Consider the following 17544-nt stretch of genomic DNA (forward strand, 5'->3'; position numbering starts at 1 on the left):
GTTTTAAATATTAAAAATGAAGGGGAAAACATCAAAAATTACAATTAACGCAGAAATGCCACTTTAAATTAATTTTATTTTTTAATCAATATTTACAGTGGAGCATCAGCATCTGAAGTATTTTCCAACACTCAGTTGCATTCTTTGCATCTCAGTGTAAAGGTATGCTTTACACTCCATACAGTGTTAGAGATACATTTGAAATAAGGAACACAAACAATTAGTAAAAGGAATCATGCTGATGTACATGCAGAAAAGAATACGTGCTTTAAGAATTACTAAACATTGAAATAAAAATGACAACATTGACAGCACATTAAAAGAAAGGAAAATGACAAAGGAAAGAAGCTACAAAAACTGAGTTGGCTGACAGAAGTAAACATTTCTAGAAGAAAATACTAGAAGTAATGTGTTGAACTGGTAAGAAGTATTTTTGGGGGAGAGAAGCAGGGATTAATAACAGATCTGGAAGTACTGACTTGGGGACTTCATGGGGCTTATAAAACTAGGAGATCTGGGATATGCCATGAAGGTCTGACTAGGACTTTTGGGAACTGGCAAGGCCAAAGTGAGTCTCCTGTGAACTTCTGATGAAGTTTGTCGAGATTCAGAACGTGCTGGCTCTTGCTGCTTCATCGGCAGATCAAGGGGTTCAGCCTTGTTCTCATGCGAATCAAGCAGTTTTGGAGTCAGTGATATCTGTAGAATTACTAGACAGAATAATCGTGGGCACAGAGGAAATGGAAGGGCAGAAGTAACAAAATCACGTAAATGAAAAAAAATTATACAATTTCGGACTGCTAAAATTATGCTATGAACTGTTAAGTATCATTACAACTATACCACTATTTTTTAAATTTGAAAACTAAGGCTTTATTTTAATTGGAAATATGCATATGCTACAAATCCTGACTATATGAATGAAAATTATTGGTTGAACAAATAAACATCATAGCTATGCTATATTACCTAAATATATCTGTATTTTGCCTTTAGACTAATCCATGTGTGAAAGAGATCTACCTGATCTGTCACAGTTAAGTTTCACCTTGGGCTCTCTAAAATCCCTTATTTTACAGAATTCACACATAGAATGAAAACAACAGAAAACTGAACGCTAAAAAGAAGCCATGATAATGGTGAAATAACGATGGCAGATGGCTAGAGCTTAAGATGCCTGTTAAAATGCTAGAATAGTGGAATTGTTTTTAAAAATCTACTCCAAAAGATCTGCATTGGAAAATAAACTATAGAGGGTAGAGCATTAAAAAGCAGAGCATTAAAGCACTATTTCTATGCGCATGCAGCATATATTTAATGAACTTGAAACACATGCCAATAATACTGATACTGGTGGACTGGAAGTCAAGATATTTTCAGCAGTGACAACCCCTGACTGACCTTATCAAAGGCTGGGAATGAATGAAAGTTTAATTAATTGAGCTGCTTTTTACACCTCAAAAAACTTCCACAGAGGAAGCCATCTACAGTGGAAGCATTTTACCTAGTCACTTAAAATTCCTGTTAGGGTAAATAGAGAGAAATGTACTTTTGGACAAATTAATAAGGCAGATGTCCAAAAGGAAGTATAGCAAATTATACCAAGTATATTAATGATGCCTTCATAATGCCTCTCTCAACTATAAAGAGGAACTGAGGATGACTAGATCAGGCACAGAAAAACCATATTGTGCATTTATTTCTAACTTTTGTTAATACTAATTCCATCGGTACTGAGTTTTGTTAGTAATCTAAACATATTATCTACACAATCAATCTACATCCCTTTCCCCATCTTTTTCAGAACTAAGTTTTTAAGACAGAAGAGTTCTAATATGAAGATACAGATGTAAAGACAGACAATCATCAGACTACAGAGACAGACCAATGGTGAAAACTTCAGACAAATGTATCTTTGACATCTGCTATTTTGTAAATTTGAAACTGATGTTGAAATTACTTGAAAGTTAAGTATCGAACTGAAATAAGAAGACACGTGAATGTCAGTAGGATCTGCAAAGGAGAGCACTACTGATGGCAGGCATAAAATTGTACAAAGAATACACAGAGGTAAAGACTCTGAAAGAGTTTGCCTTGAGAGCAAACATTCTTTGCTTTGTGGTATTTCAGATTCATTACAAAGCTGAAAGATGCTGATTAGTAGAACAACTGTTAAGATTTAGCTCTCTCTAAAAAAAACAAGACAAATCATCTGTGTTTGTAGCACAGACATAAACATGCATCTAAAATGTGCATATTTACACTGCAGTTTAGCTAAAGCTTTAGAAAAAAAACATGGTATGTTTACCAAGTGTAACTCTGCTTTATGACATTGAGCAAAAAGCTCTGACAAATTAGTTGGAGGCCTAGGCCTCTTTATTCAAAAAAGTTATAGCTTACTCAGTAAAAAATAGGAAGGGAAAAAACAAGGCTTCTATAATCATGTTAAGCTAACAGCAAAACAGCCAAGAAAGGGGCAAACTCTAAATTATTTCAGCAAAAGTGCAGAACACCATTTCAAACACAGTGAACACGTGTTGCCATATAGCTCTCTCAACATATTTTTTCTAATTTAAATTCTTTTGAAAGATTCCACAAGAATCTAAATTATAACCCATTATTATTAAAGTGCACCTGAGGGTTATAATTCAGCAGACTGAAATAGATGTTATAATATTTTTGTTTCATTAAAAAGAACTGGGACAGTTTTGACCTTGCAAAATGTACTCAAGTAAGAAAATAGCTGTTCATACATCAAGCTTTTATCCCACCAGTACCATTTTGCTTCGAGAGCTATGAGGTTTTGGAAGTGAAGCCTACCTTTGCAGTGTGTCACACGGCGCTTCCCTTGTGATTACAGAGACAGAGACAGAAGGGCTAGATAAAGATGTGTTTGAATACAATAAACTCACTAAATACCTGCTCTACCTGCTGTCGAGTTGTATTCTACTGAAGACTAGCCTGGTACTTGATAAAACACTCAGCCACAACCATGCCTGCTGGGTAATTACAGTCAAAACCCTTTTCCTCTAGCTAGACACTCTGTTTAGTACTTCTATCATTAACATAACACAAAAATAACTGTTCTATACACTGTTCTGCTTTGTATTTTTATTGAGATTGATCATAAGTTTGTGACTGTCTAATGAGAAGGACAAATTGTGCTTCCATTTATACCCACTGGTTCACTTTCAAAATTTTTTTACAGGGATAATACATAAGCAGGAAAAAATTAAAATGAATTTCAAATTAAACATAGAATTCCAAACCTGTAGTAGCAAGCCACCTGTTTTGTTGTGTGTTTTTTTGTAATTTGACACATTTTATTACAAGGCATTGGGACAGATGTAGTATTCTTTATCGGTATTTGAGGGCTCCCTATAATGACTGAATTATTACAACAGCATCATAGCTGGAACTTGGCACATCCTTTAATTAACAAAACCTCAACACTGCTTTGAAAGGAAAGACACATTTGGGGTAAGAACATTTAGTCTTTTTCTGATTTGTCTTCTTACAAAGAATCCTACCTGTAAAATAAATCCATTGGGCCAGTGAAAACTAGAGCAAACTGATAAACTTTTTTTTAAAATGTCATCAGTAGCCTGTAAGTACCATACTTAGAATCCCAATACCAGTTCCTAGCCATCCACAGAAGAAGAAAAAAAAATTTAAAAAATCAAATCTATTGTTTTCACAGGGTTTTTTTATTTGCTTAAAAATTTTAGAAATTCCTACCTGCACTGAACATTGGTTCCTTGGGTTTGCTGTGAAAACAATGAAGAAATTTCTATTTTAAAAAGCATGAACAGTCTGCACATATAAAGATACCAACATAATACAAAATTTGAAATGTAATATGCTTTTGTTTGTGTACTTATAAATAAAAATATTTTTTCAATTCAGTTATTTACAAGGCCAATCCGCAGGCAGACACACTTAAAACCAGCATAGACTGTAGCTCCTTGGTTGCAGGTGTTAAAACTTTTCTAATCAATTCTCCTTACATTCTCAAAACTAGATTTTCCTCTACCAACTACTTTTCCCTTGCAGAGTTAATTCACTTAGAGGAGGACACATAAACTGGTCATGAATGGCTGCATCAGTTTTGGTTTCCAATCAGTGAGATTTGTTACTCCAAAGCAGTTTACAACCATAACAAAAAGCTAGGAATATATAACTACAAAATCTGTCTGCATATGTGGAGCAAGGGGAGGAAGCTAATGCATCAGTGTGTGTGCGTGGTGGGGTAGCTTACTTCGTGGCTTTGTTCTCTCTGGATCTAAAGAGCAAACCAAAGTTTGAATCCTGCTTTTCCAAAGAGTTTACACAAAACATGGCCAACTGTGCCCAACTGTGTCTTGGTAAACGAGAATACTTCACAAAGCCCAGCAAGCACATCTCCACCATGATTAAAATGCCTTCTCTTTCCCACTGCTCTGCTGCCTTTAAGACAACCTGAGATCAGTTTGTCTCTTCTGTCTTGAGAAACTACTTGGCAAAACTCTAGGGGAAAATATATGAAGCATGTGGAGAAGAGGGAGGCAGAAAAGCTGAGGAGCTCTGTATATAGTAGTACCCTGGCCAGAAAGAAGCAATCTTTTTCTAGAAATGCCAGCCATTTGTTTGCGGTGTCCTTTGCCCCTCTATGTCTAGGCTTGAGGGTGTTGTTTCTGATAAAGTATGAAAGGAACACAAAGCTATATTATGCTTTCATTCCAGTTCCATTTTCTTTCTATCTAGCAAAACTTTCACAATCTCAGATTACTGCTGTATGTTTCCTAGGGTGATCCCAAAAGGATCCTATAATTTTGATGGAGAAATGCTGAAGCATGAAGTGCCCCCAGAGCTGTGATGCCATCTCCACATCCGTTCCTAGACTGCAGTGGGCAGATAAAGAGAAACTAAAAAAAGAAAAGAAACTGGGTTGGATTTTTGCACACAATGTTTTCTAAGCATAAAAGATTCTCTGCAATGGAAATTGTAGTAAATTATTTTATAGTGTTTTGCCTTTTGCCTTGATTTGACAGCTATATTATGAAAAATACATTTACTGAATTATGAAAACAAAACAAAACAAAAAGTGATTCTACTGCTCCTACCTACTTATTTAGCAACTTTTGATAATATCAGCCTTGGTATTAATCACACATCAAAAAATTATGCTTCAATCTGATGTACACAGCCAATGTCATCTATATAAATAGCATTTTATGTTCCTATTGTTAACAATAAAATTAACATATTCTTTTATGAATGAAGATATTTTTAGAAAAGAAGAACTTCATGGGATAGAACACTTGTCAGAAATTATGCCATATTAGAGATAACAAAGTCCCTAGTTCTGAACAGACTATGCTGATTTATTCTAGCTAATCAAGCTAAAGTGAAAGGCTGATTCATAACAGTAATAAAGTAAATCATGTGCACTTTCTAATTACACAATCCCTAACTACACACACCACTCAGAGCTCTGACTACTCTTTTTCATGAACTTGAGTCATTTCCTACTTACCTAACCCATAGGAAGGCTTGTCCCTGGCTCAGAGCCCTAGGGAATTGCGACAACCCTTAGTAAAAGATTATGGTCATCTCCTTACTCCTTATGCTTAAATCTTCTTAAGATAGCTTTCTATGGCATGTTTTTGCATAACAGCTTACAACTCTATATACTTTGAAAAACAAGAATTTCACAATTGCCTTTTTAGATTCCTGGCATCCATTCTGCTTTAAGCTTCATCTACAGACCAGATAGAATCACAGAATAGCTGAAATTGGAAGGGACCCATAAAGATCAATGATATAACTGTGAGTAGATGGTTAAGTAACACCCTTCTTCCTCTCTCTTTCACACACAGCATTAGGAGGATTGCCTTAGTCCCCAGTGTACAGAATCATGCTCATTTTTCTTCTAGTTCAATAACTCTCGCTTTATATTTTGCACTATGGTCCAGCTTCAAGAGGAAGTATGAGGCAAGTCTTTAGCAAGCCTCTTCCACAGGACAAGGACACTATTATCCTGAGGTGAGAGCTGTGGTGCTCAACATCCCCAAACTGCATGTGACTGAAGTCAGGGAAAAATGTAACCACAAAATGCTTGTTCTCATAGTGACACGAACACCTCTAGCTCCAGCTCAGACAACCTAACACATGCTCTCTATTAGTTCCTTGGGAAACTTGCACATTATTTAAGCATTGTATCACTTGTGTGCCTTTAAACTGCCTTTATCTTGACCTCTGAGTTTTCTCACTTTTGCTCTTCCTGGTCTCCTTCCCCTTCCTGCTGCAGGAGAGGGAGGAAGTGGCTATGTGGTGCTTAGCTGCAGGCTGGAGTCAACATACCACAACCAGGAGCGTGAAGAAATACATGTCAGGAACTTGAAGATCAAGAGGAAACCACTAAGATAATCCAAAAGGTATGTTTAATAATTAAAAACTTTTCAGGGCAACTCAAAGTTCTCACATCATTTATGGTTTGGAAATAAGGCAAATAAATACAAATTTGAATAACTGTTTTATTTGAAATGTTTTAAAACATATTTTCTTCCACCTGCTGGAGCTTAAAAAAAAAAAGATCCCAGTATTTGCTAAACTAGATAAACTAATTTCAATAAAGAAACTAACTTCATTATTAGGGCAGTAGGCAAAGAAATGAGTTAGATATTTAGATAACCTTACCTTTCACTGTTCTTTTTACCACTGGAAGAGCTGCTCGTGGATCCAGTGCGGTTGCGACTCCCTTTGGAATCTCCGTAGCTTTCTCTTCGACCCCCTGGGGACACACGCTCAGATGAACTGGTTCTCTTAATGGTGCTAATTAAAAAAAGGAGTAAGTTATACAGTGCCTATTGTAGAAGAACATATCTCTACAATGAGTATTTTTTGAGAAATGTATCGAGTAGAATGCTGACTGTAAGAATAACTACAACTTTGTTTTAATTATATTTAATTTGCTAGGAGCCTCTGTCAAAGTTTTACTGAGTATCTGGTGCAGAAAAGACAAAATACTGCTTTTGCCTTAAACATAAAACAGAAGATGAGCTAAACCAATACCACAGAATAAGTTACAATCTTTATTTTCCAGGTCACATTTCAAATCTATGACTTTCACTCCACACTTCAGCACTTGGATTCTCTTAATAAGAAGTGAAAGATGTGAAGAAAAAGCGTATTACCTGGTACCTCCAGTCAGACTACATAGAATGCCAAAAGTAGGTCATGATTTGGCACCCAGCAAGCTAACTTTGTGTCTTCATTCAGTATCAATTACTCTGTGTTTCAAAGTTAGTTCTAACATGTCCCCGACTGCAATCCTGGTGAGATAGCTTGCATTTTTTCATTAGCTTGTAAAAAAGGTATCCTTCCTACTTAATGTATGAATAACTTTCGATTCCCCACACCTCCTGACAAGGAGTTTCTCAGAGGGTTAAAGCTTGCCTTACTCTCTCACCCTTCAGCCATCCTTCCTGCCAAGATAGCTATCAGGGAGCTCTTGTATGACTTCATGGCACCCTTTAGATGTTCAGTTCTCTCTGATGGAAAAATATTACTCAAAACACAAGCAGTATCACTTAGTAAGTTAAGAGAATCTCAGTCAGAGCTTACACCTCATAGGAACAAATTATTATGGCTATTTATTAGTCCAAAGCACTTCTCCCTAAAGCAGTGTTTCCTAGCAGAAGAGGGAGCACATAATGGTAAGGCCAGAGCTGGGTGACACTTTTCACTTTGCTTCCCTCCCTGTGCAGCAGAGAGGTGCAGGCAGCATCACCAGAACCAATGCAGTGGCTGAATGACAGGATTCAGTGTCAGGGTCTCATTTCCCCTCACCCCAATCCTGAGGTGTTTTTTACCCTACAGAGAGCAGGATGGAAACGCCTCCTTTACCCATAGCATCCCCATGACTAAATGGCCACATTCAGCAGCTACGTCACCCCAGAAGCCAGGGACACCAATGATCTCTTCAAGCTCACATCCCTCTACCCAAATCCCAACCTTCCCTCTGTGAAAACTTCGGTTATTCTGTTCCTGCTCCTTCAAGGCCCAGTCTCATCCCATCTGACTCCTTTTCCATCCCCAGCCAGCTCTGTCTTGACCTCTGTACACCCCCAGGGATGCTCTGCTTACCATAAGGTTCAGCTTAGACATCCTTGAGGACTATTCCAAATCTCCCTGTCAGCCCCTAACAATTATCCCCAAAAAACTAGCTAACTCAGTCAGCTTCTCAGACTCTATCCCACTTTGTGCGTGGCATAAGAAATAGAGGCTAAGCTAAAGGGAACAGGCCGGACTTCTCTGTCTGTTCAAAAAATATTCATTTTATTAACTATACATCACCATTGATAAACTTTTTAAAATATATATATATTCCTGCTCCCTCATGCCTTTTTACAAGCGAGAAGAGGAATGTTTCAACACCTCAGCTGAGGCTCAGTTACAGAAATTATGAGAACAATTGAACCAGAGTCTTTCTGCAAAGCAACTGCCCTTCTGAAAGGAAGGAAACTCCTATCCAGGGAGAACTCTGCAGAGCAGGTGCATGTTAAGATGCATCTCAGGAAGCTTGACCAAAAAAGTTCCTGGAACATGCAATTGTAGAACAGATGCTCAGTGTTGCATTTTTGTATTTAAAAAAAGCACAATCCAAACAATGAAGCTGAAATCCAAAAAGACAGGTTTTCTGTGGAGATAGCAATGTAAGAGAGCAAGCAGAATGGAAAGTTACACACAGGCACAGAGCAAAATACACTCATAGGAGAAGGTAAAAGGCAGTAAGAAGAAATTAATTTTGTCTTCATTTCAGAAATAAGTGTCTCCTACACTAAGGTAATATGATCTAAGTCATCTTAGTGCTTAATGCATTAAAAAAACCTCCTAAATAATACACTGTTATCATTTAACTGTTTTCCCTGTACCTCATCACATGATCCAATTTAATTCTACTGCAGTGAAAAAATCAAGCCTTGATAATGAAAATATTCACTCCACATAAAATATCTTTATTAGCATGAGTCCTTCCACTGCTTTGTATGCAGAACTTGCAAAAACATCCTCTCTGCGTGATTTTGCAGGATCAGACCTTTATTTTTGGCATCTTTTCCTGGCTAAGCAAAAGAAGAGACAGCATCAGCCTACATTGAAATTAAATTAAGGAAATAACCAATTTATATGAATGTTAGAAAAAAATGCAAGTTACGGAAGCTATTTTAAGCTAATTTGAATTTTACTTGGAGTTTTATTTTTATAGCTATCAACATTCAAAAGATGAACTGGTGGATAAAAAATGAATGGGTGGGATGAAAGATTTAAAGAGTAATGCTATCTTCTGTCTGAATAATGAAGTCTCATATCAGTATAAAAACTACTTTTACCACAGGAACAAAGTTATTTAAAACACTTTTGGCTTATATCCATTTACTGCTTAAACTAATTAGCAATGCTATCTTCTGACAAATTTTATTTTAAACTTGCAATAACAAAAAAAGTGAGACGTATTAGGAAGTAGTTGGACAAGAGGATTATAACTTCATTATATTGTCAGTTTTGGCATACATACATTTTGGTAGCTATAGTGTTAAATACTGGTGATTATATCCACGGGTAAAGTAGATACACTGGCACCTGAGGAGGAATTTAAAACTATAGAAAATATTCATTTAGCTTAGAGGTTTGTGAGAGTATAACTGGATTCCAGAATCTGGCTTCCACATTAGTGATACAAAAGGAGACAATTTTCAATTATTTAAAAAGACTTGGTAACACAATTTTTAACTTGTTTAAGACAGCAATGTGGTCTAATGAGACACCACTATAATAAAATTTATGTTAGCATGAGATAATGCAGATACCATAACTGAAATTATATGAGTTTTGCAATGCATTTATCAGTGATGAGAAAGTTTTAAACGCATTTCTGAAAATGTTAAAAACGAGAATCATAATTACAGTTCTACCATGTTAATGCTTGTATTAAAACAGCCACTTTCTATGTGTTGAACTGAAAGGGAAAGGAAAAGCAACTGGGCTTCAATACTACAAAGCTATTAAGGATCCCTCACCTTAGACCAGGCTTTTTCAGTTTGCATGCATTGAGAAGATTCACAGACCTGCTTAATCCAGATTGAGAGGTGCATAAACAAAGCAGAATAAAAAGTGAATGCAACAATAAAATGCAGAAACAAGACATTTAAAACAAACTTACATTAAGAGACATAATTGCATGCTTTCAAGATACGAAATCACGTGCAAGAGCAAACAACACAGTGCTTATTGACTCAGGTGTTTGATCATTTCAAACCATACATTTAAGAACACCAATGTATTTTTGAATGACAAAATCTCAGCAATGCTCCAATACACTGACTGTTAAAGAGACTCAAAAAAAAACACCAAAAAAACCAAAACAGAAAGAAAATCAAAGAGGCTATCTGAAGAAACAAGACAGATGATCCAGCTAGAAGACAAAAACTACTAAAAAAGCAACAATAAAAACAAGAAAATAAATCCTCATATATACATACACATACCACTGCATAGCATGAGTGCTTCAGATGGCTGCATTACTGAATTGTGGTAAACAAATCAGGCCAAAATTTAAATAATAATAATAATAATAATTTCATTATCAAAATTGTGGGAGGGAATCAAAGGTTTTTAATAAAATAAAAAATAGCCCACAGTGCTCTTAGTAACTGATTATATTATCATATTTTTAACTTGTCTAGCACTCTTTCTGACCCTCATTTTAATCAATTAGAATAAATTCTGGAATAACATACTATTTTAATTTTCATTATGCCTTTGAGCAAAAGGCACTAGTAACTTTAATTGTTAGAGACAGTTAAGTGGCATAATAGCTTTGCCACTTGAAGTTCAATGGGGAGAAATTTCTTTTATATTTCTATTTGGTTTATTTCAAAATATTTTATTTGAGAGCCAAGTGTGAAATCGAAGACATAACCGAAGGTTCGACACAGAGTTTGTGTGTGTGCCAGTTACAACCCATGGCTGCCCCCAGAACAGAACACAGAACGTTAATTCCAGGCGGTTGAACAATTTCCTAGGGACCATGAGTTTAGAAGAACAGGAATTTATCACATTAAAGTATTTTATTCTCCTTAAAAACAAAGCTCTTTATGTTTTTTTGTTCCAGCTTCTTCCTTTTGATCTCAATTGTCAGAGTTTTGCACTATTGTAATACTTTACAATCTGCTGGGGGGAGAAAGAATGACTGATTGTCTTCTTTTGAAAGGCCAAGTATGTGCTAGCCCACAGTCTGCAGCAGCATCCCCACTGGGAAAGGTACTGTCTGCATTCTCCTCCCTTACTTTTTTTTTCTTTTTTCTTTTTCCCCCTCAACTCTTGGAAACAAAGCTATCCTAGATGAGTCACAAAACCCTAGATTTTAATAGGGAACTCAAAACATTACTACTGTGCTCTGGAGAAATTCCAAAGACAAATTCAGTGTTGAGCAGGGAACTTCAAGCCACATTACATCCGAAAGGAAGAGTGCAGGGGGAAGGGAAAGTGCTGCTCACTATACAGTAAACTTTTATTCTGAATGAAAATTTCAGATAATTCTTCTATGCACAAAGTTCAGAACAAAAAAATAGTAGTGTTCAAAGGGATGATACTTGCAATAGCTTCTACCCTTTGATAGTGTGAAAGTCGTAAATATATCAAATCTAAAACCAACCCTCTGAGCAAAGGCTTTTTCTGAAGACAACTTGGAAATAATTTACAAAGCAGACAATTCTTGATTATCTCTCTCAGGTGATTATCCAGCACACCACAAAAACCCTTCAGCTCTGCATTAGCTGGCTTGCAGCTCGAAGCCACCCAGCAGCACTCACAGGGCACCTCTTGGTGCTGGACCAGAAGCATCACCAGGCCTTTTATCTTGCATTGCAGTATTACCGTACACTTTTAGAATCTGATTGATCTGTGGTTCATATTTATGCTTTTGTGCTATTTAGTTTATTCCATTCCTTCTTTAACTTGGATAATTGGGTGTTGACTGTGAGCTCTGAGTGCTGAAGGGAGGCTTTCTGCCCCCAGTTGTAATTGAAGTCAGAGTCAGTTGAGGTTACTCAACACTTTACAATATCTGGATCTAATTATCACATTAGGCCCTATAACAATCTACTGATATCCAGAGATACACATTTTACATATGCAAAACCAATATGCATAAAGGTTAAATGATTTGCATAAGGTCATTGAGAGAATATGTGGCAAAACTCAAATAAAAGCCTGCTAGTTCCACCCTTTCAGCCTTGAGCCTTTTTGATTACCTCTGGTTTAATATTCCTGCCAGAAGAAGTCATTTCCATTTCAAATATTAAATGGGAAATCAGAAGATGTAGTGAACTCTGAACCACATCTCCTTGGTAATCCAGCAAGGCAGATAAGCAGTATACCAACCTGTGAGTTCAAATGAGTTAACAAACACACTTACATACAGCTATTGTATGAAATGAGATTGTGTCTGCAAACATATCAATAAGTACATGTATTCCTAAGCAATGGAATGTTTGGATGCACATTTGGTTCCCACAGAGATAATTTGCATATATTTATATAAATATGTACAACATGCAGTTTCAAGGGATAGACTGATGCCGTTCCAGTTGGGTATCATGTACTTCCTAATCTAAATGGTGAAAGTAGCAAAGAATGGAGGAATCAAGTTATTTATTTGTTATCCACCTTTTCATAACTGTGTTCACTAAAACACCTGGGAGAGACTCGACTAATCTGATTGTCACTTTTGAAGGTCATAGGTAGGAAAAAACCTGAACATTTTACTTATCTAGTATAGTATTCGAAGCAGATCCTTGTAATTCACAGAAGTTTAAAAGGAGACTCAGAAGAAAAATACATATTTTATTTCTTTTTTTTTTTTTTTTTTTTTAGACTTGACAATCCCTTTTTTTCACATTTTGAAAAAACTCAGATGTTTCAGTTCTGCCTCTATATTATACAGGAAAAGTACTAAAAAGTATCCAAGCAGAAACTAATAATTAATTCTCCTTAGAGCTGTCATGCCAAATTCCCATGTTTTGGACTAAATAATACCTACACTACAAAGCAGTAGCAGTTTTAGAATCAGTTTATATTAAAAGATCACAGTAAAACCATGACAAAAATCAGAACTACAGAAATTAAAAATTACACACCATTTCTAAACTGTTCAACACTAAGCAAAGTTTTTTAACACAAATAAAAAAAACCCTCACCCTTAAAAAAAAGCTATTTGATCTTTCTGCTATATTTACATTACTATTTTATACATACACGCTTACAGTTCCTGAATGTAAAAGGGTCTGGTATAAATACATAATATGAATTAATTAATATTAATGAGTTCATAACAAATTCATCTACTTGACTATTTGCAAATAAGCTGCTTAGAACACTTAATATATCATCCTTAAATACTGAATATTTGGAGCATGATATACCATAAAAATATGAAGTCTCAGCAGTTATTTTAAGATTCATTATCAAAGGCTACTAAAAGTAGAGACTAATTTAGGACAGCAATTAATTGGTGAGGTCTTCACCATTCTACACTCTTCATGTGAAGTATATTTATAGGCAAGGCATAAAAATATGCTTTCCTATAATTTGATAAAAAATAAAATCTGCATATTGAATACAATCAAAACAGAATTTTAAAGCCTCCGCAGGAAATAGGAATTCCACAGCACCCGGACATCAAACTGCTTTTTTCAGGGCACAGAATAACCCTGTTCTCCTAAGCATTCAATAAGTGCCCATCTATTTAATCAAAACTGCCCATGTGTATAAACTGCATTTCCCCCACTCTGCTCTGGGGCAGAAAGTCCTATATTGAACCTTAGAGATGGAGGAATGACATCACCTGTACACAAGTGAAGTGTGCAATGCATGTGCCCTCTCATGTGTTTGATAAGTACAACTTGAAAACTCATTAGTGAGAATGCAATTACCAGAATTATTAAGAAAAAATCATTTGTAAAGAAATTTTTAAAACATCAGCATATGCATAAAACCAGCACTCCTTTTTTTAAAAAAGGCAGGTTCTTTCACCCATATTCAAAATTCTGATAACATCATTCTGATAATTGAATACTTTATACAGTATTTGCCTTCCTCCTCTTATCTTAAGGGCTGATTCAGGGAAACCTGCAGCTACAGTGAGCTCCAGCTCCTAAGAGCTTGTAAGAGTTCATTTGTGCAACAGATACAGTAGTTTCCAGTTTTATTTGTGCACAGCTTGGCTACTGTCTTCTCTACAATAACAAAACCTGGAGTTTACTGGAAAATCAGTCCCCTTCAACACATAAACAAAGTGAGGCATATCCTTCATCACCATCTCCACTTTAAGGAAAAATCCTCTTTACAAGAGAAATCCTAGATCTTTGCAGGTTAACACTCAGCTCCAGAATTTGTCCTACACAGAGTTGGAAACACTACAAAAAGCTGAGAATCACACACAACAAAAGAAATGTAAGAAAAAACCCCAAAACAAAACAGTCCACATTATTATCTTTTACAGAAACATACAGCAGATTAGCACAATAACTGTCACATGTAACTTTGAACTTGCTGCACCTGATCCACTGCCTTCCTTATAACCTAGATATATAAAACATGTAGCCTACTGAAGCACAAGCAAATTGAGAGAGAGCAGTAATTTTAAAAAGGATTTAAATACAGGCTAATGGTAAGATACCTAAAGATGGATGTTTTCATTTGCATAAATATGTGCTAGGCATTGAATTTTCCTCCTCCCCGAGATGTTTCCAACATTGCACATGCAGTTTCTATAATTTTTAATGCAAGAAAACCACTAAAGGTAACATACTGATCTGGAATGGTAGCACAGCTTCTCTACAGACTATATATCTTCTTCTACCTACTAAAATAATTTTTACACTACTTTTCAAGTCATGTGCAATAGCACAGTAGAAACACTTTGTTCTCTATATGCTAGACTGTAGTAGCAAGAACACAGACCAGTAGACCAAGCATTGTGCATTCTTTCAGTATTCATGCTAATAACTTTAATTAGACCAAATTAGTTTAAAGCCTCTTAGAATGAAATCCATCTCTCCTTCTCTTTCCAAGCTAAATATTTAGGCCGTTGCTTTGCACGTAAGAAAAACGACATGTCTCAAAGCTTAAAAGAGGAGATATAGTTTGTTTTCAATTTTGCAATGACAAGGTTTCTGATAGATGTGTACCTTTTGGCTGCTGGTGATACAGTCTCCTTTCTGCTGCCTGATGGGGAAGGTAAAGAGCCACTCGGTTTCTTTGGTAACACAGTTCCATTATTAACAGTAGTCCTTAAAGGCAGGGTTTGTACCAGTGGTCTTGCTGTAAATCAAGCATAAGATTAAAAAATTACTATTTTTAAAAATTTATTTTTTTAATTTTTCCCTCAGCAAACAGTATTAGAATAAACACCTGCATGGTATGCCACTTCTATTTCACTACTGCAAAATTCACGATAGATGAGAGATTTAACAAGGAGGATTTTTTTTTTCATTTATAAATTTATCAATGAAAAATATCTGTATATAGCTTAAGCACACTATTCTATAACCTGCCTCACTTGTAAAACTCTGTCCTAGTTCAAGGAGGTTACTGGTAAGTGCAAAGGTACTCATTCCCACCCAAACCAATCCTGCTCTCTGAAAAGAGCATCTATCTCTTGCCCAGCTTGATAGCATTCAGAGGACTAATAGAAAAGAAGACTGGTTGCCATTCCAGAAACTCCTGCTCTTTACCCCTCAATATTCTTGCAGGTTTTCCACAAGCAAATGATCTCTTAAGAAACCACTAGTACCCAAATAAATACATTATTTTAAAGAATGTGGGCTTATTTTTGACCAAAAAAAAAGAATTTTACCCTTTAGTTGGCAAAAGCAATTGAAATCAGCAAAACATTAGATTTAATGAACTGACATCATCCACCTACGCTCTTCAGATCAAACATTCACTCAAAAAGTGACATATATGTCATACCCATAATTAACATTAGAATAACAGAAAAGTTCCATTCAATTTCATTAGAAATTAGTGGCAAAAACCAAACAGTGGTTAAAACTGCAAGCAATGAGTACAAACATGAAAACTACAGTAAACCATGCCCTGAAACACAGACAAAAACATGACTAGCGCCCTCCCTACAGCAGGGAAGGAAGCTTTGTACATCACTTGAAACTTTGACAGAACTTTCTAACACAAGACAGCTTTGTAAGGACACCAGAAGTCTCTGGGTCCAGGGAAACAACCCACAGGAAGGCAGCAGTCACAAGTCTCTTAAGGAACGTAAGAAAACATAAGAATACGTAAGAAACAAAAGAAAAATTGTCAATGAACCGGGAAGATCATAGCCAAAAAATCTAAAAAATGTTCTACAAAAAAAATACTGCTGAGGATAAATAATCTAAAAAAAGCAAAAATTAAAAAGTCTAAAAATTAACAATCGTATACAGTCCTACGTTATTTTATAGTGACACCTTTTTATAGCACTGATGGCCTGCATTTATTGCCTTGTTTACCTGAAGTTTTCATACACTGAACAACAGAAGAAAAATGTGAAAGGCCGTGCCTTGAGATGACTAGCTCAGTAAATACAGTCTACTCAGGAATGCAAGTTTCAAGAGAAACTTGGTCTTGAAATTTTGTTAAAATATATACTTACTCGTTATGTATTCTGCATTTATTTGTTCAGAGGTGAGAAATTTAGAAAACAAACCAGAATGAAAGAGGCTTATTTGGTTCAGCAGGCAGAAAGATGACATGAAAACAACTCAGAAAGAAAAATAAAATCTTCTCTGTGTTCACTGGGGATCCCAGGGGCTGTAGCTGCTGAAGAATAATAGAGTGAGACAGTATGATTTTTACCAAGGGTAGGAAGAGCAAGGGCTCTCTGATTTTATGGGAAGCTTTAGGGAAAGGCTAAACAAAACCTAAATGAATTAATGGTGCCTTCCAGCCCTGGTTTCCATGATCTATTTTAACACACTAATACTGTCTTTAGAGCTTATACAAAACACCTAAAACTTACTGTGCTTTGGCTTCTCATGCTTCTGTTTGTTTTCTTAAGAGATTAATATTTCCTATTCCTATTTATTTCTACAGCAGTTATTCTTGCAAATTAAGATTCATTCTACAATTTTGTGCTAGATGCCTTACTGCTTCTTTCCTGACTAAATGCTGCAATGCTGTAATTAATCTGTATGTATAAAACTGATTCTGTTGCATCTTACAAAAGCAAAAAGCCACAGTCAAGCAGCTGTAAGCTTGTTTACTGACAAGTTTTCTGTAGCTCACAAAACTTCAACGAGGTTTTGAGTTCATTAATTAGAACAACAATTAAAGTTACATAAAGAAATTAACAAAATATTTTCCTTCTTTATAGTTATACAAAAAATACCTATTAAAAATTAGCTGGAGTAAACTAGCTGAAGCCTGTTTACTCTCCTAACCTTATGAAACAGAAACTAGCAGCATAAATAATGAATTGAAAAAAAATGAGACTAGCAGCAG

General features: G+C 35.8%; 1 protein-coding gene across 2 annotated transcripts in view; it reads right to left on the bottom strand.

Moving 5' to 3' along the window:
- Nucleotides 1–17544, bottom strand: part of EML1 (echinoderm microtubule associated protein like 1) — a 51274-nt gene that overhangs the window by 30269 nt on the left and 3461 nt on the right. Inside the window, exons 3-7 of one of the 2 annotated variants that reach the window (XM_009998014.1) lie at nt 15231–15363; nt 10059–10106; nt 6679–6813; nt 3739–3767; nt 2821–2847 (exon numbers count right to left, since the gene is read on the bottom strand). In XM_009998014.1, coding sequence (XP_009996316.1) covers nt 2821–2847; nt 3739–3767; nt 6679–6813; nt 10059–10106; nt 15231–15363 — 372 coding nt within the window. The remainder of the gene's footprint in view (nt 1–2820; nt 2848–3738; nt 3768–6678; nt 6814–10058; nt 10107–15230; nt 15364–17544) is intronic. The other variant, XM_009998015.1, reaches the window with a different exon arrangement.

The sequence above is a fragment of the Chaetura pelagica genome, unplaced genomic scaffold, assembly GCF_000747805.2.
Source record: "Chaetura pelagica isolate M959 unplaced genomic scaffold, ChaPel_1.0 scaffold354, whole genome shotgun sequence".
Taxonomy (NCBI): domain Eukaryota; kingdom Metazoa; phylum Chordata; class Aves; order Apodiformes; family Apodidae; genus Chaetura; species Chaetura pelagica.